This window comes from Muntiacus reevesi, chromosome 2, assembly GCF_963930625.1.
Source record: "Muntiacus reevesi chromosome 2, mMunRee1.1, whole genome shotgun sequence".
Lineage (NCBI taxonomy): Eukaryota > Metazoa > Chordata > Mammalia > Artiodactyla > Cervidae > Muntiacus > Muntiacus reevesi.
In genome coordinates this window covers 107,006,963-107,033,606 of record NC_089250.1, presented here as the reverse complement: position 1 = coordinate 107,033,606, position 26,644 = coordinate 107,006,963, and the positions used below count along the sequence as shown (strand labels likewise).

Here is a 26,644-nt window from a genome sequence, read left to right as displayed (position 1 = left end):
CTACCCCATTCCCCAGAATAGCAAGGCCAGTACACCCCTGGGTACTTACAAACACCTCAATGGTGACAGAGATAGTGCTGTTCAGAGGGGGGTTGCCAGCGTCCTTGGCCATGACGGTCAGATAAATCAGCCCGTTGGGTATCTGTTCATAATCCAGGGGGCGGCTCACGCTGATCACTGAAATGACAGGACAGGCCCCAGGCCCTCTGTAAGCAGACTTTGCATGCCCATCTGGCCGGGGCTCCCCTATGGGCAGAGAAGGTGTGGCTGGCTCAGCCTGGTTTTTCCCTCCTGCCTGTGAACTCTCAGAGCCTCATGGACTTGATTGAGGTTTACTGACTACTTGATCTGTGCCAGGCCCACTGTTGAGTCCAGCAGGTGGCAACTATTTCAGGGGTAATGTAAGCCCCACTTTACAGATGAGGAAAGCAGGCTCAGAGAGGTTCAGTGTCTTCCCCAGAGACACACTGCACATGCCTGGACTCTTACCTTTTTCTTTCATGCTAAGCCATTGATTTTCAGTTTTGGGAGGGAAGACACACTGGCTTGGGAGTGGGGGCATGGGTAGTCTGCAAAGGTATTACCCACAATATTAAACTGCCACTTTCTATTTGGGAAACAGAAATACAATTACCACTTTAGTAATATAAAACCCAAGGAGGGTTCTTCTTGCTGAGAAAGTGGTGAGGTGTGAGGGTGGGCAGAGGTGTGGGACTGCTCAGCTTTTAAAAGGGGGACACAGGTCTTAAGATGTCCTTAGGCTGTAGCATCCTGAGCCAGGATGCAGCTGCTGCAGGTACGTGTCTCTGACACAACTGTGGGGTAGGAGGAGGAGTGACTGCCACACTCAGAGTCACCCAGTGCCCATCTGCTTTGTCTCGGGGACACTGAGCTCATCTTCCAGCACTAGGGAAGCTTCGCAGAGGAGAGGACATCCAAATGATCTTAAAGCTAGCCAGAGGTAGAAGGGAAGCAGGGCAAAAGGATCGGGAGGAAGGGCTTTCCCAGCGGAAGGAGCAGACTCTGCAAAGATACAGAAGTGGCCCCTGTCAGGGGAGAGGGTGCAAGTGGTCCTCAGAGGCTGGACTCTGGTGGGGAGGCAGGCGCTGAAAGGCCACCAAGAGCCAGATCACAAGGGCCTGCCTGGACAGTTTTGCTGTGTGACTTTAGCAAAGCGCCCTGTCTTTGGGCCTCAGAAGAAAAACAAGTGGTCTCTTGGGATCTTGGAGCTGGAGGTTATTGTTGCTATTTCCTTCCTGGGCTCCTGGGATCAGGACCCACAGTGGGGCAAGTTCCAGAGTATGGAACTGTGCCTGGCTGAGCAGGGAAAGGCCATTGCCAGGAAGGGCTGGACAGTAGCCACAGCAGGCCCAAATGATGGGGAAGCTTGGCTAGTAAGCCTCCCCACACCTCTCACACACTGCAGATCTGCCCAGACACTTTTTCTTAATAGAGACCCCACTCATGGTGGTAACTTAAGAAGCCCAGCTGGCCACAAAACTAAGATTCAAAGATCTGGCTGATGGGAGACACAGATCTTGAGTCTATGAAAAGGTGACCCCATGCCACGTGCTGCTACAGATGACAGGAGCTGTAAGGCAGCTCCCCAAGTGGTCCAGGGTGTCTGGGAGGCAGAAGGGCCCCCTCCTGAGAGAGGTGTGAAGTGCAGCCCTATTCCCACCTATCGACCCTCCTCCCCAGGCGGGGCCCTCATTCCTGCACGTACCACCATAGCCTTCATACACGCTGATGTCGAAGTAGCTGCCAAAGGCAGAGGCATTGACGATGCTGTAGGTGATCTGGTTGTTGGGAGGGGAGTCTTCATCCGTTGCCTGGAAGGAAGATGATGAACAGGGCCCGTGAGCTTTCAGTGACACTGGGGCCAGAAGAGGGTGGGAGGAAGGAAGGGCTGGCCCCTCTCTGAGTGCCCTTCTCTGGGTGATCCAGGCCCTCCTTGTCCCTGAGTTGGAGGTTACCCTCTGGCTCCCAGCAGACACACATGATGTAGGGGTGTGGAGGTATCCTGGAGAACATAGAGGGCAGGCTGAAGGCCTAGAGGAAATAGAGGAAATCTGGGCCTTATCCAGAGGATGAACAAGGTCCTACGACACCTGGCACGACCATCACCTAGACCCCTAGCCCCAGCTGGACCTTCCTATGCATGGAGGCCTTCCCTGACCACTGGACTGGGTTAGGTCCTGTGCTGGACACCCCATTAGTCTCCTTCCTGATTATAGTTTCTTGTCTACTTTCTGCCTTCCTTGCTCAGACTGTCAGCTCCAAGTGAGAAGGAACTTCGTTTCTTGACTGCAACTGATACCTAGAGCTCAGCCCAGTGTTTGGACACAGTAGATAGCTAATAAGTGCAGGTTGCATGAATGCAAGGAGAGAAGAAGACACTTGGAACGGGGTCAGGTATCCTCCTTCTCCTTGATTCTCTCTGGCGCGGCTGCATTAATTAGCTCTTTCCAAACGTCTCTGACCCTAGGAGCCTCCGGGGGCCTCCGTCTGGTCTGCGTGTAAGAGGAGCTGTGCAGGGAGGTGGGGGCAGGGCCCACTGGGGAGCCACGGCCACACTGGGTGGGCACGTGGTCATGCCTTCTGTGTGTCCCCCATGCCCACCTCTTCCACCTTGCCTTATCCCTGCCTCCTTCAGAAATAAGTTCTAATTGGAGGCTCTGGGTCCTGTCACTCTGGGTCGGCAGAGTGAGGAAGGGGCATGAGATGTTAAGAAGTTTCTGGTTACAGGTCACTGATGTATGGTGGAGGGACTCACTGCAGAAGGATGCTTGAAGCATGGAGTCCCAGATTCTGGCCCTGGCTCTCTACTAATTCACTGGGCCTGCCTCTCCCTTCCTGTTTCCCCTTCCACGAGCTGGGCTGTGCCCACGGTCTCTGGTGCCTTCCAGCCGCAGCAGTTCCTGACTGTAGGCAATCACTAAAGGGTTTGGATGGGGGACCTTACACAAGGAACTGCTTGGCACTCACCAAGGGAGATGGGGGATGGTGACTGGAGACCTAAAATCTAAGCCACAGCAGACACTAGTCTTACTCAGTAGCCAGGGATGCAAAGTGATGCTCAGAGGTGGGCCTGATACAGATTGAGAATGTGACCCCTGATGTGAGCAGAATCCTTTGTGGATGGGTGTCAGCACTTCTTGCAGTGGCTTTACAAAGGGGTAGTCAAGGAGATGGCAGAGAGAGAGAGAAGGACAAGGGAAACAGAGAGATCAAAGGTCACCCTGGCATCTTACCCGGAGTCGCACCAGCTGTGTGACGGAAGGCTCATTCTCTCTCAGGGCGCCCACATAGGCATCCTTTTGGAAGGTGGGCACATTGTCATTGACATCCAACACGTTGATCCTGACCCGGCCTGTGGTCTCCTCACCGCCCCCGTCCCGGGCAATGACTGTCAAGGTGAAGCGCTGGATGAGCTCGTAGTCCAGTCTGGCAATCAGCATGATGAGTCCTGTGTCCTTGTCCAGAGAGAACCTGTATCAGGCCGGGAGATGGAAGGGAAAGGACACCTGGTTTAAAGCAGTTTGTGGAAAAGGGCCTGCATTTACCAGCCTGTTCTTGCCCAAGATGATCAACAGAGAGACATTAATGAAGTCTGAAATTTGCCTTCTGTGTCATTTTCCCTAAATATGAAGAGCAGCTATGTTTAACAGGAGGTGGTGGGCAGGGATCAGGACCACATGAGAGATGAATGATGGTCAGGTACTGGAAGGGCAAGAGTATGTGGGTTTAGTCAATGAGGAAACTTGGGCAGAATGACGCTCCTCTTGCTGTGGACAAGAGTTTCTGCCTACTGGAGATATTTAGATGTTATGGAACTGCAATGGTCAGAAATTCTTAAAACTGATACCACAGAAGTACAAAAGATTATTAGTGGCTACTAAGAAAAATCATGTGCCAACAAACCGAACAATCTAGAAGAAATGGATAAATTCCTAGAAACACACAGACTACCAAGACTAAATTATGAAGAAATAGAAAGTCTGAACACACTGGTTACTGGTAAGGAGATAAGCCCAATAATCAAAAATCTCCCCCAAGCAAAAGTCCAAGACTAGGTGGCTTCACTAGTGAACTCTATCAAAAATTTGAAGAACAATCAATTCCAATCCTTCGCAAACTCTCTCTCAAGAGAAGAGTAAGGAATACCTCCAAACTCATTTTATGAGTCCAGCATTACTCTGATACCAGAACTAGATAAGGACAACACAAGAAAATTACAGGCCAATATCCCTGATGAACAAAGATGCAAAAACCTCACGAAACATTAGCAGATCAAATTCAACAGAACGTTAAGAGGATCATACACCATGATCAAGTGGGATTTATTCCAGGGATGCAAAGATGGTTCAACATCTGCAAATCAATGTGACACATGACACTAACACAGTGAAAGATCGTATCATATGATCATCTCAATAAACACAGAATAAGGGCTTCCCTGGTGGTCTAGTGGTTAATAATCCACCTGCCAATGTAGGAGACATAGGTCCAATCCCTGCTCTGGGAATATCCTACATGCTGCGTAGCAACTAAGCCCATGTGCCACAACTACCAAACCAGTGCTTTAGAGCCCATGAGGCACAACTACTGAGCCCACACTCTGTGCTCCTAGAGCCCATGCTCTGCAATGAGAGAAGCCACTGCAACAAGAAGCCCATGCACCACAATGAAGAGTAGCTCCTGCTCACCACAACTAGAGAAAGCCTGTGTGCAGCAATGAAGACCCAGAACAGCTGAAAAGAATAAATAAATCTTCTTAAAAAACACAGAATAAGTATGTGAAGAAAATTTGGTACACATTTATGATACCAACTGTCAACAAACTGGATATAGAGGAAAAGTGCCTCAAGATAATAAAAGCCATATGTGACAAGCTCACAGCTAACATTATACTCAATGCTGAAAATCTGGAAGCTTTTTCTCTAAGATCAGGGACAAGATAATGATGCCCACTCTTGTCACTTTCATTCAACATAAAGGGACAACAGAGGATGAGATGGTTGGATGGCATCACCAACTCAATGGACATGGGTTTGGGTAGACTCTGGGAGTTGGTGATGGACAGGGAGGCCTGGCATGCTGTGGTTCATGGGGTCACAAAGATTTGGACACGACTGAGCAACTGAACTGAACTGAGTACTAGAAGTCTAGCAAAAAAGTACTAAAGCAAGAAAAAAGAGGGCATTCAAATCAGAAGAGAAGTAAAATTGTCACTACTTACAGATGACATGATATTATATGTAGAAAACCCAAATCACTTCACAAACAAAAAAAGGTTAAAATAAAAGGAATTTGGTAAAGCTGCAGGATACAAAATCAATATACAAAAATCTGTTCTGTTTATTTATACTAATAATGAACTATTAGGAAGAAAAATTAAGAAAAAGTCCCACTTACAATTGCACAAAAAACCAGTAAAACTCTACCTAGGAATAAATTTAACCAAAGAGGTGAAAAACCTATACACTGAAAAATATGGCATTGATGAGAGAGACTGAAAAAGACAAATAAAAAGATAGTCCATGTTCATGGATTGAAAGAATTAATATTGCTAAATGTCCATACTACTTAAAGCAATCTGCAGATTCAATGCAATCTCTATCAATATTCCAATGGTACTTTTCACAGAAATGGAACAGCAATCCTAAAATTTGTGTGGAACCATAACAGAACCCCAGAGCCAAACTAAAATTGAGAAAATAGAACAAAGTTAGAGCCATCACACTCCCTGATTTCAAACTATATTACAAAGTTACAGGAGCCAAAACAGTATGGTATTGGCATAAAAGCGGACACATAGATCAGAGGAACTCTGGTCTGAAGTGCTGGGTGGAGGCGTCTGCCTGAGGTGCCCTATACATAGCAAGTGAAGCTAGATGAAACACAAGGAAAAGGAAAAAAAATGTTCTTATTGGAAGACATGACGATGGAGTAGAAGGATGTGACCTTAGCTCTTCTTACAAAAACACTAAAATCCATTTGAATCAGTTCTAATGAGATGGATGAAGCTGGATCCCATTATACAGAGTGAAGTAAGCCAGAAAGATAAAGACCAATACAGTATACTAATGCATATATATGGAATTTAGAAAGATGGTAATGATAACCCTATATGCAAAACAGAAAAAGAGACACAGATGTACAAAACAGACTTTTGGACTCTGTGGGAGAAGGCAAAGGTGGGATGTTTTGAGAGAACAGCATCAAAACATGTATATTATCAAGGGTGAAACAGATCACCAGCCCAGGTTGGATGCATGAGACAAGTGCTTGGGGCTGGTGCACTGGGAAGATCCAGAGAGATTGGGAGGAGAGGGAGGTGGGAGGGGGGGATTGGGATGGGGAGTACATATAAATCCATGACTGATTCATGTCAATGTATGGCAAAACCCACTACAATATTGTAAAGTAATTAGCTTCCAACTAATAAAAATAAATGGAACAAAAACACTAAAATAACAATTAACTGATGAACATTGGAGGGTCTACTGTGAAGGTATTGGAGGGTCTACTGTGAAGGTGGAGCAACTATGGCTTAATGCATGGACAAAGAAACTGGAGGCAGCATTTCTGGGGAGTACTCATTGGGAGGCAGCCCATTTTCTCATTAAGGCCTGGCTCCAACCAAAAGCCTGCAGGTTCCAGTGCTGGGACACCTCAGACCAAATAACCAGCAATGTGGGGACACAGCCTCACCTGTTAGCATACAGGCGGCTGAAAGTCTTCATGACTTTCAGCAGTGTTAAAGAAGTTTCAAGCTATTATCTCTTCAAATATTTTCTCAGGTCCCACACAGCTGCCCTCTAAACACCCCCCTGACATGTCCCTGTCCACCAGAAGGACAAGATACAGCTCCACCTGCCAGTGGGCAGGAACCACTTGCTCCCATCAGAAAGTCTGCACAAGCCTCTCAGACAGCCTTGTCCAACAGTGGGGCAGAAGGCAGAAGCAAGAAGAGCTACAACCCTTCAGTCTGTAGAATAGAAACCACAATCACAGAAAGTTAGACAAAATGAGACAGCAGAGGAATGCGTCCCAGATGAAGGAAAAAGATAAAATCCCAGAAGAACAACTAAGTAAATAGGAGATAGGCAATCTACCCAAAAAAGAACTCAGAGTAATGATAGTAAAGAAGTTCCTAGCTCTCAGGAAAATAATGGAGCCACAAATCAAGAAGACATAGGAAATGTTTAACAAAGACCTAGGAGAACTAAAGAACAAACAAACAGATGAACAATAAAATAGCTGAAATGAAAAACACACTAGAAGGAATCAATGGCAGAATAAAGGAGGCAGAATACAGATAATATGGAAGATAGAATGGTAGGAATCACTGCTATAGAACAGAATAAAGAAAAAGGACTAAAAAGAAATGGAGACAGTCTAAGAGACCTCTGGGACAACATTAAATGTACCAACATTGCATGACAGGGGAGTCAGAGAAGAGGAGAGAGAGAAGTGACCTGAGAAATATTTGAGGAGATAGTAGCTGTAAGCTTCTTTAACATGGGAAAGGAACAAGGCACCTAAATCTAGGAAGCACAAAGAGTTCCAAAGAGGGGCTCTCTGGGAGTCTTTAAACCCAAAGAGGAAGATGCTGAGAAACATTAGTAATTAAAATGGCAAAAATTAAAAACAAAGAAAAAATATTAAAAGTAACAAGAGAAAAGGAACAAATAACATACAAAGGAACTCTCATGAGTTTATCAGCTGATTGCTCAGTAGCAACTCTGCAGGTCAGGAAGGAGTGGCACAACATATTTAAATTGTTAAAAGAGAAGAACCTACAACCAAGAATACTTTACCCAGCAAGGCTCTCATTCAGATTTAATGCACAAATCAGAAGCTTCACAGGCAAGTGAAAGTTAAGAGAGTTCAGCGCTGACAGATACATTTTACAACAAATTCTAAAGGAAATTCTCTAGGCAGAAAAGGTCTAAACTAGAAACAAAAAATTTATGAATGTGAAAACTCACCAGTAAAGACAAATATACAGAAAAAGGTAAGAAATCATCCACACACAAATATGGTATCAAAACCAAGCATGTGTGAGAATACAGGATATGGGAAAAATATTTTCAAACAATATAACTGACAAGGGATTAATCTCCAACATCTATCGGGTTGGCCAAAAAAGTTCGTTTGGGTTTTTCCATGAGACCCAAATAAACACTTCTCCAAGGAAAACATACAGATGGCCAAGAGGTACACGAAAAGATGCTTAACACTGATAATTATCAGCGAAATGCAAACCAAAACTACCATGAGGTATCATCTCACACCATTCAGAATGGCTATCCTCAAAAAGTCTACAAACAATAAATGCTGGAGAAGGTGTGGAGAAAAGGGAACCTTTTTACACTGTTGGTGGGAATGTAAATTGGTACAATCACTATGGAGAACTGATTGGAGTTTCCTTAAAAAACTAAAAATAGAGCTGCCATATGATCCAACAATTCCACTCTTGCATATATACGTGCAGAAAACCATAATTTGAAAATATACATGCACCCCTGTGTTCACTGCAGCACTATTTATAGTAGCCAGGAAATGGAAACAACTTAAATGTCCTTTGATAGAGGAATGGATCAAGAAGATGTGGTACATATGTGCGATGGAATATTATTTACCCATTAAAATGAAAGCAATAATGTCATTTTCAGCAACATGGATGGACCTAGAGATTATCACACAAATGAACAAATCAAACAGAGAAAGACAAATATCATATGATACCACATATGTGGAATCTAAAAAAATTACAAATGAATTTACTTACAAAACAGAAACAGACTTAGAAAATAAACTTATGGTTACTAAAGGGGAAAGGCAGGCGGTGAGGGAAGGGATACATTGGAGTTTGTAATTAACATATATACATTGCTGTATATGAAACAGAAATCAACAAGGACCTACTCTTTAGCCTAGGGAATTCGACTCAATATTCTGTAATAACCTATACGGGAAAAGAATCTGAAAAGGAATGGATATATATATATATATACATATATACACTGTATAATGGAATCACTTTGCTGTACCCCTGAAACTAATAGAATATTGTAAAGCAACAATACTCTAGTATAAAACAAAAATTAAATAAAAACGAAGCACAGGAAGAATTAAACCAGGCTACTATTTTACACCATGGACAAAAATCAATTCAAAATAGGTTAAAAACTTCTATGAAAAACCTGAAACCACAAAACTAGAAGCAAAGCTAATCAGTAAGCTTCTTGGCATAAGTCTTAATGATGACTTTTTGGACTTGACACAAATAGCAAAAGCAACAAAATAATAAACAAACAAGTGGGACTACACTAAACTAAAATGCTTACGAACAGCAAAAGAAGCCATCAACAAAATCAAAACACAACATACAAAATAGAATATTTTTGCAAATCATGTATTTGACAAAGCATTCACATCCAAAATATGCATGTAAAGATCTCATATAACTTAATAGTGAAAAAAAAAACACAAAAAACAGAAAACCAAACTAATTTAAAAATGGACAGAGGCTCTGAATAGTTATTTTTCCAAAGGAGATATACAAATGGCCAGCAGGCACATGAAAAGATGCTCAAATCACTAATCATCAGGGAACTGCAAATCAAAACACAGTCAGATATTACCTCACACCTGTCAGAATGGTTATCACCAAAAAAAACAAGATGTAACAAGTGTTGGCAAGAATATGAAAAAAGGGAACCCTTGTGCACTGTTGGTGGGAATATAAATTAGGGAAACCACTATAGAAAACAGTATGGAGGTTCCTTAAAAAACTAAAAATAGAGCTACCGTATGATCCAGCAATTCCACCTCTAGGCATTTATCTGAAAAAAACAAAAACACTAACTTGAAAAGGTATCTGCACCCCACGTTCACTGCAGCATTATTCACAATAGTCAAAATATGGAAACAATGTAAGTGTCCATCAAAGAAAAATGGATAAAGAAAATGTGATGTGTGTATACATGTACACACATACACACACACACACACACACACATAAAATGGAATATTATTCAGCCATAAAAGAAGGAAATCCTGCCATCTGTGACAACATGAAGAGGCCTCCTGAGGGCAGTATGCAAAGTGAAATAAAAAACAGAAAGACAAATATCATAGGATCTCACTTATATGTGCAATCTAAAACAAAGAGTTAGCCGTTCAGTCATGTCTGACTCTTTGTGACCCCATGGACTATAACTGCCAGGCTCCTCTGTTCATGGGATTTCCCAAGCAAGAATACTGGAATGGGTTGCCATTTCCTTCTCTAGGGAATCTTCCCAACTCAGGGATTGAACTTGCACCTCCTATGTCTCTTCCGTTGGCAGGTGGATTCTTTACTGTCTGAGCTACCAGGGAAGCCAACAAACAAAAACAGAGTTCATAAATACAGAAAACATTGGTGGTTGCTAGAGGTAGGGTATCTTATGGGGGTGGACGAGAATAACAAGTAAAGGGGGTCAGAAAGTTCAAACTTCTAGTTCTAAAATAAATGTCATAAGGATGTAATATACAGCATGGTGACTGTTCTTAATAATACTGTATTGCACATTTGAAAGTTACTGAGAGTAGATTCCTTATCACAGGAGAAAAAAATTGTAACTATGTATAGTGAAGGATGTTAACTAGACTTATTGTAGTGATCATTTTGCAATATATATTGAATCACTAGGTTGTGCACCTGAATGTAATGTTACATATGATTACACCTCAATAAAAATAACAGATATTGGGGAAATTAAAAAAGAAATCCTTCCATCTAGATAGTTTTGCACCAAAATGCTTTAAACAGGCAGCAAAGCCTCCAGCAAGGGGAGGGGTGGCTGGTCCTCTCTTGGGGACATGTCTTCCACTTGAGGGACTGAGCCTTGAGTAAGTGGTTGGTTAATGTGTCCCAGGGTGCAGTAAGGTCCAGTGACACCATTCTTCCATCTTCCTCCTCTAAACATTTCCTCAGGAACCTCCTCTGAGCTCTTAGTTGACATTTGTGTGTTCTGAGCTTGTCCACAGCTGCCAGCCACCAAGCCTGAAAGGTCCTGGCTCTGAGACCAGGAAAGTCCCAAGCCCAGAAGATTGGAAAAGATGAGAAAAATTCAAGATGATCAGAACAAGGCCACATGAACCTGGGTGTCCCGAGGGACAGGGGCATCCTGTGCACTGGTCCTATTGTTGGTTCCTTCCTTTCATCCAGAGAGTAGCTGAGGATTGTTAGGTACATCTAACAGTCTCTGTCTCCTCCTGGTCATTTATACGGAACTGTGACCAGTAATCCAAGCTGACAGCAACTGTCTTACTCATTATGTTGGGCTTCCAGATGTTATCAGACACTTAGTTTTCAGAAACAGACATGCTCTCTGAATTCAACATGGCTTTCGATAATGTAGAACATGAAAGGGCTTCACCTTGGCTCAGTTTAACTGAAGACAAGGGAAAGAGATGGCTCAGAACCTTGGTGGGTGACAGAGCAAAGCTGGCACAGGTCAGGGGGCGAGCTCACCCACCCACCTAATGGTTGCGGCACTTTGAGAGTTTGATCCCTGGGTCAAGAAGATCCCCTGGAGAAGGGCATGGCAAGCCACTCCAGTATTCTTGCCTGGAGAATTCCCATGGATAGAGGAGCCTAGATGGCTATAGTCCACAGGGCTGCAAAGAGTCAGACACAACTGAAGGGACTTAGCAGCAGCAGCATTAAAAAAGATATTTCACATCCAAAGTAATGTACAAGCCACAACACAATGGTAGTAGGGGTGCTTTCATGATATAGTTAAATCCCATACCTACTGGGCAGGTGACTCACAAACTGGAAAACAATTATATTGCATAAAATAATTATACTCCCACAAGAGTGAGAGTCCTGAGCACCACAGCAGGCTTCCTAGCCTGGAGGTCTGGCATCAGGAGGAACCCTCAGAGCATCTGGCTTTGAAGGCCACTGGGGATTGACTATAGGAGTTCCACAGCACTAGGGGAAATAGAGACTCCACTCTTGCAGGGGGCATACAAACCTTCCTGTGGACTGGGACCCTGGGCAAAGACGCCTGGGCCAGACCTACTTGTGGGTCTTGGAGGGTCTCCTGGGGAGGTGGAGGTCGGCTCTGGCTCACAGTAGAGGCAAGGACACCGGAGGTAGAAGGCTCAGGGAACATTCATTGGCATGAACTCTCCTGAAAGTCACCATTTTGGCACAAAGACCTAGCCCTACCTATCTAATAGCCTGCAGGCTCCAGTGCTGGGACACCTCAGGTCAAACAACCAAGAGGATGGGAACACAGCCCAACTCATCAGCAGACAGGCTGCCTAAAGCCATCCTGATCCCACAGCCACCTCTAAACACAGTCTTTAACATGGTCCTGCTCATCAGAGGGACAAGACTCAGATGTACCAACCAGTGGGCAGGCACCCTCTTTCCCACCAGGAAGCCTGTACAAGCCCCTGGACCAACCTCACCCACAAAGGGGCAGACATCAGCAGCAAGAGAAGCTTACAATCCTGCAGCCTGAAGAAAAAGGTCACAAGCAGAGAAAGTTAGACAAAATGAGATGGCAGAGGAATATGCTCCATATGAAAGAACAAGATAAAACTCCAGAAGACCAACTAAGTGAAGCAGAGACAGGCAATCTTTCTGAAAAAGAATTCAGAATAATGATACCAAAGATGATCCCCAGGACCTTGGAAAAAGAATGGAAGCAAAGAGCCAGAAGAAACAAGACATGCTTAAGAAAGACCTAGAAGTACTAAAGAACAAACAGAGTTGAACAATACAATAACTGGAATGAAAAATACACTAGAAAGAATCAATAGCAAAATAAATGAGGCAGAAGAACAATCAGAGAGCTGTAAGACAGAGTGATGGAAATCACTGCAGTAGAACAGAATAAAGAAAAGAGAATAAAAAGAAATGAGGACAGTTTCAGAGACCTCAGGGACAACATTAAACACACCAATATTTGGATTTTAGGGGTCCCAGCTGAAGAGAGAGAAAGGACTGAGAAAATATTTGAAGAGATTATAGCCAAAAACTTCCCTAACATGGGAAAGGAAACACTCAAGTTCAGGACATGCAGAGTTCCACATAGGACAAGACCAAGGAGGCACATGTCAAGACACATAGTAATTAAACTGACAAAAATTAAAGACAAAGAAAAAATGGTAAAAGTAGCAAGAGGAAAAAAAATTATAAGGGAATACCCATTAGATTATCAGCCGATTTTTCAGCAGAAACTCTGCAGGACAGAAGGGAGTGGCATGATATAGTTAAAATGATGAGAGGGATAAATCTACAACTAAGAATACTCTACCCAGTAAGGCTTTCATTCATATTCAGTGGATAAATCAAAAGCTTTACAGATAAGCAAAATCTAAAAGAATTCAGCACCACCAAACCAGCTATATGACAAATTCTAAAGGAACGTCTCCTGGTGGAGAAGAAAAGGCCATAATTAGAGACAAGAAAATTATAAATGTGAAAGCTCACCAGTAGAGACAAACATACAGTAAAAGTAGGAAATCACCCACACATAAATATGGTATCAAAACCAGCAAGCATGAGAAGACAAGAGGACAAATGCAGGACATTGGAAATGCATTTGAAATTAAGAGACCAGAAACTTAAAACAATCTTGTTTATATATAGATTGCTGCATCAAAACCTCACAGTAACCACAAACCAAAAATCTACAATAGATACACACACAAAAGAAAGTAATCCACACATGAAACTAAGGACAGTCATCAAATCACAAAAGAGAACAAATGAGGAAGGGAACAAAAAAACCTACAGAAACAAGTCCCAATCAACAAAATGGCAGTAAGAACATAATTATCAAAGATTATCTTAAATGTAAATTGACTAAATGTTCTAACGAAAAGACACAGACTGGCTGAATGGATACTAAAAACAGACCCATACATATGCTATCTTGGAGGAGGAAATGGCAACCCACTCCAGAATTCTTGCCTGGAGAATCCCATGGACAGAGGAGCCTGGCAGGCTGCGGGTCACAATAGCTGGAAATGACTGCAGCAACTTAGCATGCATATATGCTATCTAAAAGAGACCCACTCCAGATCTAGGAACAGAGACAGACTGAAAGTGGAAGGATGGAAAAAGGTATTCCATGCAAATGAAAATCAAAAGACAGCTGGAGTAGCAATAATTATATCAGACAAAATAGACTTTAAAATGAAGACTGTTATAAGAGACAAAGAAGGACACTACATAATGATCAAGGGATCAGTTCAAGAAGATATAACAATTGTAAATATATATGCACCCAGCTAGGAGAACCTCAATACATAAGCCAAATGCTAACAGCCATAAGAGAAGAAATCGACAGTAACACAATAATAGTGGGGAACTTTAACACTCCACTTACATCAATGGACAGATCATCCAGACAGAAAATCAATAAGGGAACAAATATAGACCTTAAATGACACAATTGACTAGATGGATTTATTTTATATTTATAGAAAATTCCATCCAAAGTGAGCAGAATACATTTTCTTCTCAAGTGCACATTGGAACATTCTCTAGGATAGATCTCACGCTGGGCCACAAAGTGAGTCTCAGTAAATTTAAGAAAGTTAAAAACATATCAAGCATCTTTTCAGATCACAATGCTATGAGATTAGTAATCAACTACAGAAAAAAAAAAAAACCCTGTAAAAACACAAACACGTGGAGGCTAAACAGTATGTTACTAAACAACCAATGGATCACTGAAGAAATCAAAGAAAATTTTCAAAAATACCTAGAGACTGACAACAAAAGCATGATTCAAAACCAATAGGATGCAGCAAAAACAGTTCTAAGAGAGAAGTTTGTAGCAATACACTCTCACCTTAGGAAACAAGACAAATCTCAAACAAACAACCGAACCTTACACCTAAAGCAACTAGAGAGAGAACAAACAAAACCCAAAGTGAGAAGGAAAGAAATCATAAAGATCAGAGCAGAAATAAAAAATATGGAGACAAAGAAAATAATAAAAGAGCAATGAAACTAAAATCTGGTTCTCTGGAAAGATAAACAAAACAAAATTGATAAACCTTTAGCCAGACTCATCAAGAAAAAAGGGAGAGAGCTCAAATCAATAAAATTAGAAATGAAAAGAAGTTACAACTGACACCACAGAAATGCAAAGGATCATAAAAGAGCACATCAAGCAACTATATGCCAATAAAATGGACAGCCCAGAAGAAATGGACAAATTCTTAGAAAGGTACTATCTCCCAAAACTGAACCAGGAAGAAATAGAAAATATGAACAGATCAATCACAAGTACTGAAATTGAAACTGATTTAAAAACTTCCAGCAAGCAAAAGTCCAGGACCAGATGTCTTCACAGGCAAATTCTATCAAGCATTTAGAGAAGAGTTAACCTCTTATCCTTCTGAAACTCTCCTGAAAAATTGCAGAGTAAGGACAACTCCCAAGCTCATTCCATGAAGCCACCATCACCCTGATCCCAAAACCAGAAAAAGATATCACAAAAAGGAAAATTACAGCCTGCTATCACTGATGAACAACATGTATGCGAAAATCTTCAAGAAAATACTAGCAAACTGAATCAAACACTACATTAAAAGGATTATATACCATGATCAAATGGGAGTTATGTCTACAGATGCTAGGACTTTTCAATATCTGCAAATCAGTGTGATACACCACATTAACAAATTGAAGAATAAAAATCTTACAGTCATCTCAATATATACAGAAAAAGCTTTTGATAAAATTCAACAATCATTTATGATAAAACTCTCAGAAAGTGGGCCAAGAGGGCACCGACCTCAACATAATTAAGGCCATATATGACAAACCCACAGCTAACATCCTACTCATCAGTGAAAAGCTGAAAGCATTTCCTCTAAGACTAGGAAAAGACAAGGATGTCCACTCTCATAACTTCTATTCAACAGTTTTGGAAGGCCTAGTCACAGCAATCAGAGAACAAGAAGAAATAAAAGGAATCCAAATTGGAAAATAAGTAAAACTGTCACTCTTGCAGATGACATGATAATATATATAGAAAATACTAAAGATTCTACCAGAAAACTATTAGAGCTCATCAATGAATTTGGCAAAGTTGCAGGATATAAAATTAATACAGAGAAATCTATATACTAAATACAGAGAAATGTATACACTAGTATATTCCTATACACTAACAACAAAAAATCAGAAAGAGAAACTAAGGAAACAACCTCTTTTATCATCAGATCAAAATGAATAAAATAGGAATAAATCTACTAAAGAAGCAAAAGATCTATATTCTTAAAACTGTAAGATGTTGATGAAAAAAATCAAAGATGACACAAACAGAGGGAAAGATATATCACATTTTTGGATTTGGAGAATTAATTTTGACTATCCTATCCAAGGCAATCTACAAATTCAATGCAACCCCTATCAAATTATCAATGCTTAAAAAAAAAATTACCAATGCTTTTATCCCCCACAAAACTAGAACGAAAATGTTTTAAAGTTGTATGGTGACACAAGAGACCCTGAATAACCAAAGGAATCCTGAGAAAGAAAAACGGAGCTGCAGGAATCAAGTTCCTTGACTTCAGACTCTTCTACAAAGCTACAGTAATCAAGAGAGTATGGTACTGGCATAAAATCGGAAATATAGATCAATGGAACAGGCTAGAAAGCCCGGAAATCAATCCATGCACCAATGGTCAATTAATCTTTGACAAAGTATGCAAAAATATACAACAGAGAAAAGACAATCTCTTCAACAATGGTTCTTGGAAAACTGGACATTTCTTGTAAAAGAATGAATTTAGAACATTCTCTAATACTGCATGCAAAAATAAATTCAAAAAGGATTAAAGGCCTAAATGTAAGGTTGGACACTATAAAACTCTAAGAAGAGAAGTAGGCACAATACTCTTTGATGTATAGCATAGCAACAACGCTTTTGGATCCACCTTTACAGTAATGAAAATACAAACAAAAATAAACAAATGGAATCTAATTAAACTTAGAAGCTTTTGCACAGTAAAGGAAACTGTAAACAAAATGAAAAGACAACCCACAGAATGGGGGAAAATATTTGCAAAGGAAGTGACTGACAAGGGAGCAATCGCCAAAATCTACAAACAGCTCATGTAGCTCAATTTAAAAAAAATCAAACAAACCTCAAACCACCCCCAATTAAAAATGGGCAGAAGATCTAAATAGACCTTTCTCCAAAGAGGACATACAGATGGCCAAGCAGCACATGAAAAGATGCTCAACGTCACTAATTATTAGAGAAATGCAAATGAAAACTACAATGAAGTATCACCTCACAGCAGTCAGAATGGCTATCATCAAAAAGTCTATAAACAGTGCTGGAGAGGGTGTGGAGAAAATAAAACCTTTGTTGGTGGGAATGTAAATTGGTACAACTATTATGGAGAATAGAATGCATGTTCCTTAAAAAACTAAAAATTGAGCTAACATATGATCCATCAATCCTACTTCTGGCTACATATCCAGAGAAGCATAATTCAAAAGATACAAGCACCTCAATGTTCACTGCAGAACTATTTACAATAGCCAAGACATAGAAGCAATCTAGAAGTCCTCTGATAGAGGAATGGATAAAGAAGATGTGGTATACATTTACAACGGAACGTTATTCAGCAGTAACAAAGAACGCAATAATGCCGTTTGCGGCAACTGATGGACTTAAAGATTATCAAACTAAGTAAAGAAAGTCAGAAAAAGACAAATATCATGTGATATCACTAATACAAATAAACTTATTTACAAAACAGAAACAGACTCACTGACTTAAAAAACATACTCATGGTAGCCAAAGGGGAAAGATAGGGGGAAGGATAAATTAGGTGTTTGGGATTTACACATACAAACCACTGTATGTAAAATCAACAAGGACCTATTGCACAGCACAAGGAACTCTTCTCAATATTCCATGATGACCTGTATGGGAAAGGAATCTGACAAAGAATGGATACATGTATTTACATAACTGAATCACTCTACTGTACATCTGAATCTAGCACAGTGTAAGTCAACTATGTGTTAGTTGCCCAGTCATGTCCGACTCTTTGTGACCCCACGGACTGAAACTGCCAGGTTCTGTCCGTGGGATTCTCCAGGCAAGAATACTGGAGTGGGTTGCCATTTCCTTCTCCAGGAGATCTTCCCAACCAAGGGACTGGGTCTCCAGCATTGCAGGCAGACTCTTTCCTGTCTGAACCACCAGGGAAGCTCATCAACTATACCCCAATATGAGATGAAAAATTAAAACAAAGTACTGAAGAGTTAAAAAAAAATGTGTGGGCAATTGCACTCTAAGATTTTTAGAAACTAAAGCAAAAGGGAAAAATCTGTTATTTGATTTTCATTTTTCAACAACAGAAGGAAAGGAGTGGAAAAAGCTTGTTAAAATGGTTATTTTTCTACGTTGGCTTAAATGTCCTCCTTGTAAAATAAACATATCAGGCAAATTATAAAGAAAAGAAAGTAAAAGAAAAAAAAAGCTTCTTCATTCCTCAAACTAAAATCTGTTTTTGGGGGGTCAGAGAAACTATGCCCCAGAGAGTTTTGGGGATGTGAGCCACACTGTATCACAACCAGGGTCAGACCAGAGGCAGTGCCCATGAGTTCTGACTCCCAGCCCAGTTCCCTGGCCACAGGGGCACAGCTCTTCTTCTGGGTACCAGGAAGTGTCCTGGGCCAGGTGAGTGGCAGCGGGCCACTGTGGGGGGTTGCGGGGGGACTCACCGGTCAGGGTCATCGCTGAAGAAGTAGCTGACCTCCCCAAAGGTGCCCACATCATTGTCTGTTGCCTGAAACGGTAAGAAGAAGAAGTTATTACAGCCTGAACCAGCTGAGGCTCCCACGGTCATCAGGAAATGTCCACAGGGAATCCATGCTTCCCCCATACGGTTCCTCAGGCTCAGGCAGAATTTTCTAGAGCCACGTGGTTTAATAAGGTTTTCAGCATCACAAATGGAGATTTAATCCTGGAGTGCACAGTTCCCAGAGGATCGGTCTTCTCCCTAGATCTCTAACTTTGGGAAATCACCCTTCTGGACTCAAGTCAGACATTCTCTGCAGATGCTCACAAGGCTTGAACCCATGGAGACAGACCCTGGACCAGTGGCATGGGGTCACAACTTGTAGGTTAGCAAAATATCTCAGAAGTGAGGGTGGGTTCAACCATCCGGTGGCTTCCTTCAGTGACTCCTCCAGCCACCCAAACCTCCAAGTCAGATGTACTACCCAGTGGGGGAGGTCCTGTGGGGAGATTTCTGGTGTTCCCCCTCCTTTAACCCTGGGAATAATCCATTGCATGCATCGGGCAGACTGTCATCTGGCTGGCAACCTCTTCTGCTGGAAGCAGTCTGCTGCCCAACCCCCCACCCATTTTCTTTGGCATCTGTCTCTGCTCAAACAAGTGGTCTGAGTAGGGGCTGCTCTGCTCATGACCTCAGGGAGTGGTCCTTGACCACAGCTGGGGCCTATCAGAATCCTTCCCTGGGATTCTTCTTATTGCTGCTGGGGATAAAAACTGTCCTTTGGGGCAGTGGAGCTGGAAGGAGGGTGAACTGGGAGCTGCTGGATGTGACAGAGGATAAAAACAAGGGCTGATCTTGGTAGTTCTAGAGTCCTGAATCCGATACCCCTTCCCACCTCAGTTTGGTTTGTGAGCCCAAGAAGATCTGTTTTATCCAGGCTGGTCCAAGTTGGATTTCTGTCACTCACAGTCAAAAGAGACTGGAGGGAGAGTGACCTGCCTTATGCCTAATGATGATGGCAATAATGGTGACCACTGCCAGCCTACACTGCTATCAAGCACTTTATATTGTCAAGGGCCACCCATCTTTATTATTACTCATTTTATCCTCACAACTGTCCCAACATGTGGAAAAGGATACACATTTCTACCCATCACACAGATTATGAAACTGAGGCCCAGACCACAGTGAGGTCCAGTGTAACCCTGTCACCACTCTAGGTCATCAGGAGGTTCAAGCATAGTTGGGCAGTAGCTGGGATTCCCTACTCTGAGTCCAGGGTTCCTTTCTTTAGGCCACCTGACCCTCACCATCCCCTCCCTTCTTTCCCCCCCCCCCCCCCCCTTCTTAGGATGATGGAGGTTTGGCTTTTGTGGCTGGGATTTCTGGGCTTCTGCATCGCCCCTGGTGTGGTTACATCCACAGTGCAGCCTAAGTGACATCATTCAAGTGTTTATTCAGTAGTTACATAGTAAACACATACTCCATACCAGGCACCGTGACCTCTGCTCCCCCCCAGGCCACTGCCCTAGAGCTGGGCAAACTGCTTCCTGACACCAGACCAGGAGAGAAAGGCCTTGGGCTGACCTTGGGCTCATCTGGTTTTCACTCATAGCGTCTTGATAAGATCACAGTTGGATAAAGGTTCTGTTGCTAAAAATATGTTTCAATATATTTTATTGAATATATTCAATATATTTATTTTTTAGTTCTGAGGTGTAATTAATGAAAATTATTTTATAACTTCATTACACATAAGTTATGATAATGTTATATTGTGAAAGTGTTAATCACTCAGTCATGTCTGACTCTTTGTGATCCCATGGATTATAGCCTTCCAGGCTCCTCTGTCCATGGAATTCTTCAGGCAAGAATACTGGAGTGGATAGCCATTCCCTTCTCAAGGGGATCTTCCTGACCCAGGGATCAAACCCAGTTTTCCTGCAATGCAGACAGATTATTTAACATCTGAGCCATCAGGGAAGCCCTGATATTACATTGAAGTATAACAGACAATGGAAAGGATTCTCACTATTGAGTTAATTAACTACCTATAACCTTACAGATTTCCCTTTTTTCTCCCTGTTTGGGGAGAACACTTAAATTCTACTCTCTCAGCAAATTTCAATTGTACAACACACCGTTATCTACTATAGCCACCACGTTATACATTAGATCCTCAGACCTTACTCATCTTAAAACTGAACATTTGTACCCATTTATCAGTATCTCCCTATTTCCCTCTCACTCAATACCTTGGTACTAAATACTTTTTGAGATTCCTTTTACAATTCCTAGGTTCTGTGAAATCTATTACTTCTGTGTACTTTATGAAAACCTGAATTTTCAAGAAAATGCTCATTTGTGTTCAGTATGTTCAGTTCAGGAAGGCAGAGAAGTAAATGATCTATTTCTATTTCAAATGATTTAAATGGAAAAAAATATGTTTATACTCAAAGGGTTAAAATCTTAGTTTTCTGGAAGACTTGGTTATCCAGAAGGAAGCCATTTCCAGGGGCTGTGGGCAGCCTGCTTTTGTAGGACCGCCTTCTGTACCCAATTTCCACTTAGTGTTGCCACTGTGCTGAGCAGACTGTGGGCCTCTGTCCTCTCACTGCCCTGGCCAGGCTCTGAGCACATCCCAGGTTCTCAGGGGACGCAGGTCAAATAAGTGGAAACATAAATGCCAAGCTATGTAACCCACCCTCCAACCCAAGACTGATTCCTGGGCAGACCCTCCCCTCTGCCTGAGACACTTGGCAACTGCCTTTACCAGCTCCTCGAACTTGTCATGTATTTTATCTTCATAATGACTCTCTGCTGTTGCTGTTCAGTCGCTCGGTCACGTCTGACTCTTTGCAACCCCATTGACTGCAGCACGCCTGGGAGGTGCTACTATTAGTACTACCCCCTGTTTACAGATGGGGAAACTGAGGCGCAGAAAGGGTAAACAGTTCATTCGAGGCTGCTCAGCTCAAAAAATGGCAGAGTTAGGATTTGAACCCAGTATCAGCTTGCCACACCCTTCACCTCAAAGTGTTCTTGCTTCTAAACCAAGAAGAGAACCTGTTCTCAGACAGAGAGGCACCTGGTTAATCCAGGAGAGAGAATACTACCCCTCATCACAACCCCATCTATCATCTCCCCTTTCAGGGGCCAGAGAAGTGGGGGAGGTGCCCATAAGCCCCTCCGGTTCCACCAACAATCAACCACCATGTATGGTATTACAGACCATAATAACTGTAGCCTGGTCTGGGGAGGAGACGATCAGATGCCATCAAGCCCCTTGGCGAGGGGTCAGTGTAATGGAGAGACCCTACTTCCAGGTCAGAGTTAATAGCCGAGGACATTGTGTGACCAAAGAGCAATCCCCTGGGGTCTCGGCATTCTCATTTATCAAAGGAAAGGGTCTTGGAAAGCAAGGGGAGCAGAGCCGAGTCTGCCGGGCTCACCTCCCAGCCTGGATGGTGCCAGCACCCAGCAGGTGCTTCACAAATGCTTGGAAAATGAGTGAACCAATTCTAACAAGAAGGGAGCGGTGGGGAGATAGGGGCAAAGGCGAGGAGAAGACAGGATTCTAAAGAAAAGGGAGGGGCAAAGAGAAGAGGGAAAAGGAGGGGAGAGGCTCAGAGGTGCAGAGGGGTCAGCAGAGTGGGCGTTTTCTGCCCCTGAAGGTCACATCAGGACCCTGCCGAGAAGCCCTTCACATTGGTGTGTCCTATGGAACTGCACTTGGCCTGCTAGAGTGGGGAGGGCCCCTGAGGTCCCCCATCCAGTCCCCTTCACCCTGAGGCTCAGGGAAATTAGGTGATGAGCCCCTGGGGATAAGATGGGACTGTCTTCTGTCTCTAGGCCGACACTGGCCTCTACCACCCCGCTGAGTCCCCACTCCCTCCCCGAGTGAGCTGAGCACAGCCGTGGTTCCCACGGTGACCTCTTTCCCGGGGGGCCTCTTGCTGCCTGCCCAGGCCGCCGATGCTGACCAGGGAAGATTTGTGAGTCCTTTACTGCCACCGTCTAATGACCGTATGAAATATGTATGCCTGGTGAAGAGGAGAGGGAGAACTTTCATTTTTCAAGTGCATGAAGCAGAATAATATGAAGACGAAAAGCTGCTTCCGTGCGCCTGCCAGGGTGGGGGCAGCCGGGACTGACACAGAGGGAGGGCCTGGCTGGGGTGCTCGGGCCAGGGCCAGGCTGCAGCGGGGCCAGTTAGGGGCCCTGTGCCCAGGACAAGGGAGCAAATTAGACCACTAGGCAGCCCTGCTGGAGACTCTCCCTTACCTTCATTCTTAGCCCTGCACTCTGGCCGTGCTGCCAGCTCCGGCCTCAGGCGGGACCTGACATGTCCTCCTGCTCCCCAAGGTTAGGTCAGGGCTCCACCCTGCCGGAGACATTCCCAGCCCTGACCGCGCAGAGGGCTGAAGCTGTGCCAGGGTGGGGCTGTGGGGCCTGGACATAAGGAGGGCTCAGGAAAGCTCGGATCTCCGTCATCTGTAACTACACCTGCATCCACATACACACCACACAGGTTAAGGTTATACTTAACTCAAAAAAGATTTTGAGCCCTGTACGAGGCACACCAGGGGATACAGAAATAAGGTACAGACTTGTCTGTCAAGGGGAGGGAACGGGGCACACACAGGTGGATTTCAGGAATGGCAGACCGTTCCCAATGGCGCATGTTTCAATGTGCCAAAGTCCCAACAGCAGATTGTTTCATTCTGACCACATCCATACATGGTAGGTGCTTAAACAGCCCTCGAATCCTGTCTTTAACAAACAAGGAAAGAGACAGGATGATGAGAAACTTGCCCAAGATGTCACAGCTGCTAAGCAACAGAGCTGGCTTACAAATCCCTGTGCTGAAAACCATTTAGCACCTTGTGGGACAGGTCCTGGGAGCTCCATCCTGTGGAGGCCAGGGGGCAGCTCAGTCCTGCCTGTTCTGCTACCCGCCTGCAACCTGTCCCGTGTAGGCAGGGCTCTGTCCCGGCCCCTTACTGCTGGTTACAGTACTTCTCACAACAACCTCCTTCCCAGATCTCACTTTGTGCCTGAGCAATGGAAAGATCAACAGATAAATTAGGTGCTAGACAGTGACCACTGGCTCCCCTTTAAGAAGGTGGGTTTGAGGAGTGACCAGGGGACGGTGCAGAGAGAACAAACGTCCTCTTCAGGCCATGAACACTCTGTCCCTCCTGCCACATTCTGGGAACGCTCTGTTTCCCTAAAGGGTCACCCCCGGGATCTCGCAGGCCAGTCAGAGGGCTGCAAGGATGGGGGAAGGGGATGGCCAGGATGGGTGGCTCTCATACTGTACCTGGTGACTTTAAGAAATGTGGAGCCAGGGTTCCAGGTGGATCCCTGAGCTGTGCTCCTGGCCCTCGCTCTGACGCCTGTGTGTCCCCACTGCTATCCCACCTGGGCTAGAGTCTCATCCACAGGTACATACTAGCACGTTGTGCCACTTGCCAAGACGCGCACAAGAGGCCCAGGGATCAGACGGCAAAACCTGGGGACCATGGCAGCAAGACTCTGCAGAGTCCAGCTGGCCTTGGTGATTCTCTATCCAGGTCTCCTTGATGCACCCAAACCACCCTACTGCCTGGTCATCCATAACTGCTGCCCACACTCTGGCCCCCCATCAGGGCCCACCCCTAGTGCCCCCTCCCTTAGGGAGCCCCCTGGCTGCTCGCTGTTCTTGGCCTGAGAGCCCCTAACTGGACCGGTTTGGGAACAGTCTGCCATTCCTGAAATCGGCCTGTGTGTGTCCCGTTCCCTCCCCTTGACAGACAAGTCTGCACCTTATTTCTGTATCCCCTGGTGTGCCTGGCACAGGGCTCAAAATCTTTGCCAAATTTAGTAGTCTGGAATTTTCATCGCCAGACACTGAGGGCTAGCTTGGCCTCCCTTCTCGGGGGGCTAATGCTCCCCATCAGCAGAGCAGGGGCTCCTTGGGTGGCCCAGGGCTGGGGTTCATAAAGCATCTCCAGTGAGTCTCCCAAGCTCAACTCTCTTGTCCAAGCTCTGTACTGACCAAACTCCAGAGGCAAGCGGGCTGGGGGCGAGCACTCAGTGAACGGTCCTCGCAGTCAGCCTGCGGCACGTGCAGAGCAGGTGAGAAGGGCTCAGTGGGTCTGGGGGGGCAGATGTGGGGCACCTGGCACACCTCAGAAACAACCTCCACCAAGATGATGACCAGACTTGCGCTCAGTCACGTACTCAGTACACACTTTCTGACATCTCCAATGTGCCAGCTACTGTGCCAGGCTCTTATGCCACAGTCATAAGCATGACAACGCCCTTGCTGGAATGTGACTTACAATCAGAAAGCAGAGATAGACAATAATGGAGGAGAGAAATAGCTAAATAACAGACAGTGGCAGGAACGCTGGGGAAATACAGAAGATGGGCTAGCAGGTGACTGGGGTTGTCAGTTTAGATCAATTTGTCTGTGAGAGGATCCTTGGCAAAGTGGACTCGAGTCCACAGGACAGTCATGGCCAGACACTGAGAAGCCCGGGAGGTCCTGGTGAGAACTGCTCTCACTGAGGCCTGGAGGCAGCTCAGACTGTCTCTACCTCCCCCAGCAGAAGGGTCTGCAGCCCAGGAAGACCACCGGCAGGTCAGCATCTGTCCCTATGGTCAGTTTGAGGGACAGGGTGCGGCTGGGACTGGCTGCTGCCCAGCGCCTGATTTATAAGGCATCGCCTCCGATTCTCCCCAACACTGGCATTACTAGCAAAACTAATTCCCTCATTTGGGCCTTTATAATTGCATCCAAGAGTGCTTATTTCCATGATGGACAATGCCGACAGAAGTGTAATTTTCTTCTGCTGACAAAAAGGAGAAAAAATAAATACACGGGGGGGAAATTCCAAAGGTTAAGACAAGGTGAACCTGCAGTGGGGGAACAGCCATTCCCAGATGGGCCAAGCTGTGGCAGAAACATCCAACTCTCCCCTGGCTCTAGGGTGGGGTGGGGGGCAAAGGACCCCCTGCCATTTCCCTTTGAGCACTGTGTGTCAGGAGCTATGCCCGGCATTTCCCATGCTTTATTTCATTCTATCTTCCTCAGAGTCCTATGGGACCAGCACCAATATTATTTCTATCTCACAGATGGAACAACTGAGGCTCAGAAAGGTCGGTCAACTTGCCCAAGGTCAAACAGTACCGGGACACGAACCCAATACAGTCAACTGCAAGACAGGTGCTCTCAACCACTCCCCTCTCCTGCAACCCCGTCCCCCTATTGGTGGGGCCAGGGGAGAGGTGTCCTGCAGTTTGAGAGCTCAGCCAAGGGATCCAGCGTGTGCCTACCAGGTCACTGTCCTCACACTGTAGATGAGGCTCCCACAGGCAGTCTTTTCCTTCTTGTCACAGAGGCTCTGCCTCCAGCTTCTGCCTGGAGTGGGTGGGCTCCAGAAATTCTGGTTGTGCCCTTTGCAGAGGACACAAGGGTTTCTGGCTGTGGTTTCCTCAGCCAAGACACTTGGCCCTCAAAGCAAGTGCTCCCTCCATCTCCTCCCACCCAAGCTTAGCCTTGGTGTGTACAGGTGGCTCAGGGCCTAGACTCGGGGAGGCTGCCATCTGCTAAAGACCGGGGCAGCCTGGCTGGCCGTGGGCACCCTACTGACTTGCACAAGGCTTTTCTCTAGCACCCTGGGGATATAGCTCTCCCTTCAATTTGGATGGCAGGGCTCTATACTCAGTCCAGCTCCCTGCCTTCTGATGCTCATCACAGCATCTCACCCCCACTCCCAGAGGCCCGCCATGTCAACAGTGGTCAGGTCCTCTTTTCTCATCCCCAAAGCTCCCTACTGACTGACAGTGAGCAGACGCC

The 26,644-nt window shown here is 44.5% G+C and overlaps 1 protein-coding gene across 1 annotated transcript in view; it reads right to left on the bottom strand.

Moving 5' to 3' along the window:
• Positions 1-26,644, bottom strand: part of CDH23 (cadherin related 23) — a 437,615-nt gene that overhangs the window by 131,611 nt on the left and 279,360 nt on the right. The window contains exons 15-18 of the mRNA XM_065922525.1: positions 18,782-18,846; positions 3,255-3,492; positions 1,727-1,832; positions 50-177 (exon numbers count right to left, since the gene is read on the bottom strand). Coding sequence (XP_065778597.1) covers positions 50-177; positions 1,727-1,832; positions 3,255-3,492; positions 18,782-18,846 — 537 coding nt within the window. The remainder of the gene's footprint in view (positions 1-49; positions 178-1,726; positions 1,833-3,254; positions 3,493-18,781; positions 18,847-26,644) is intronic.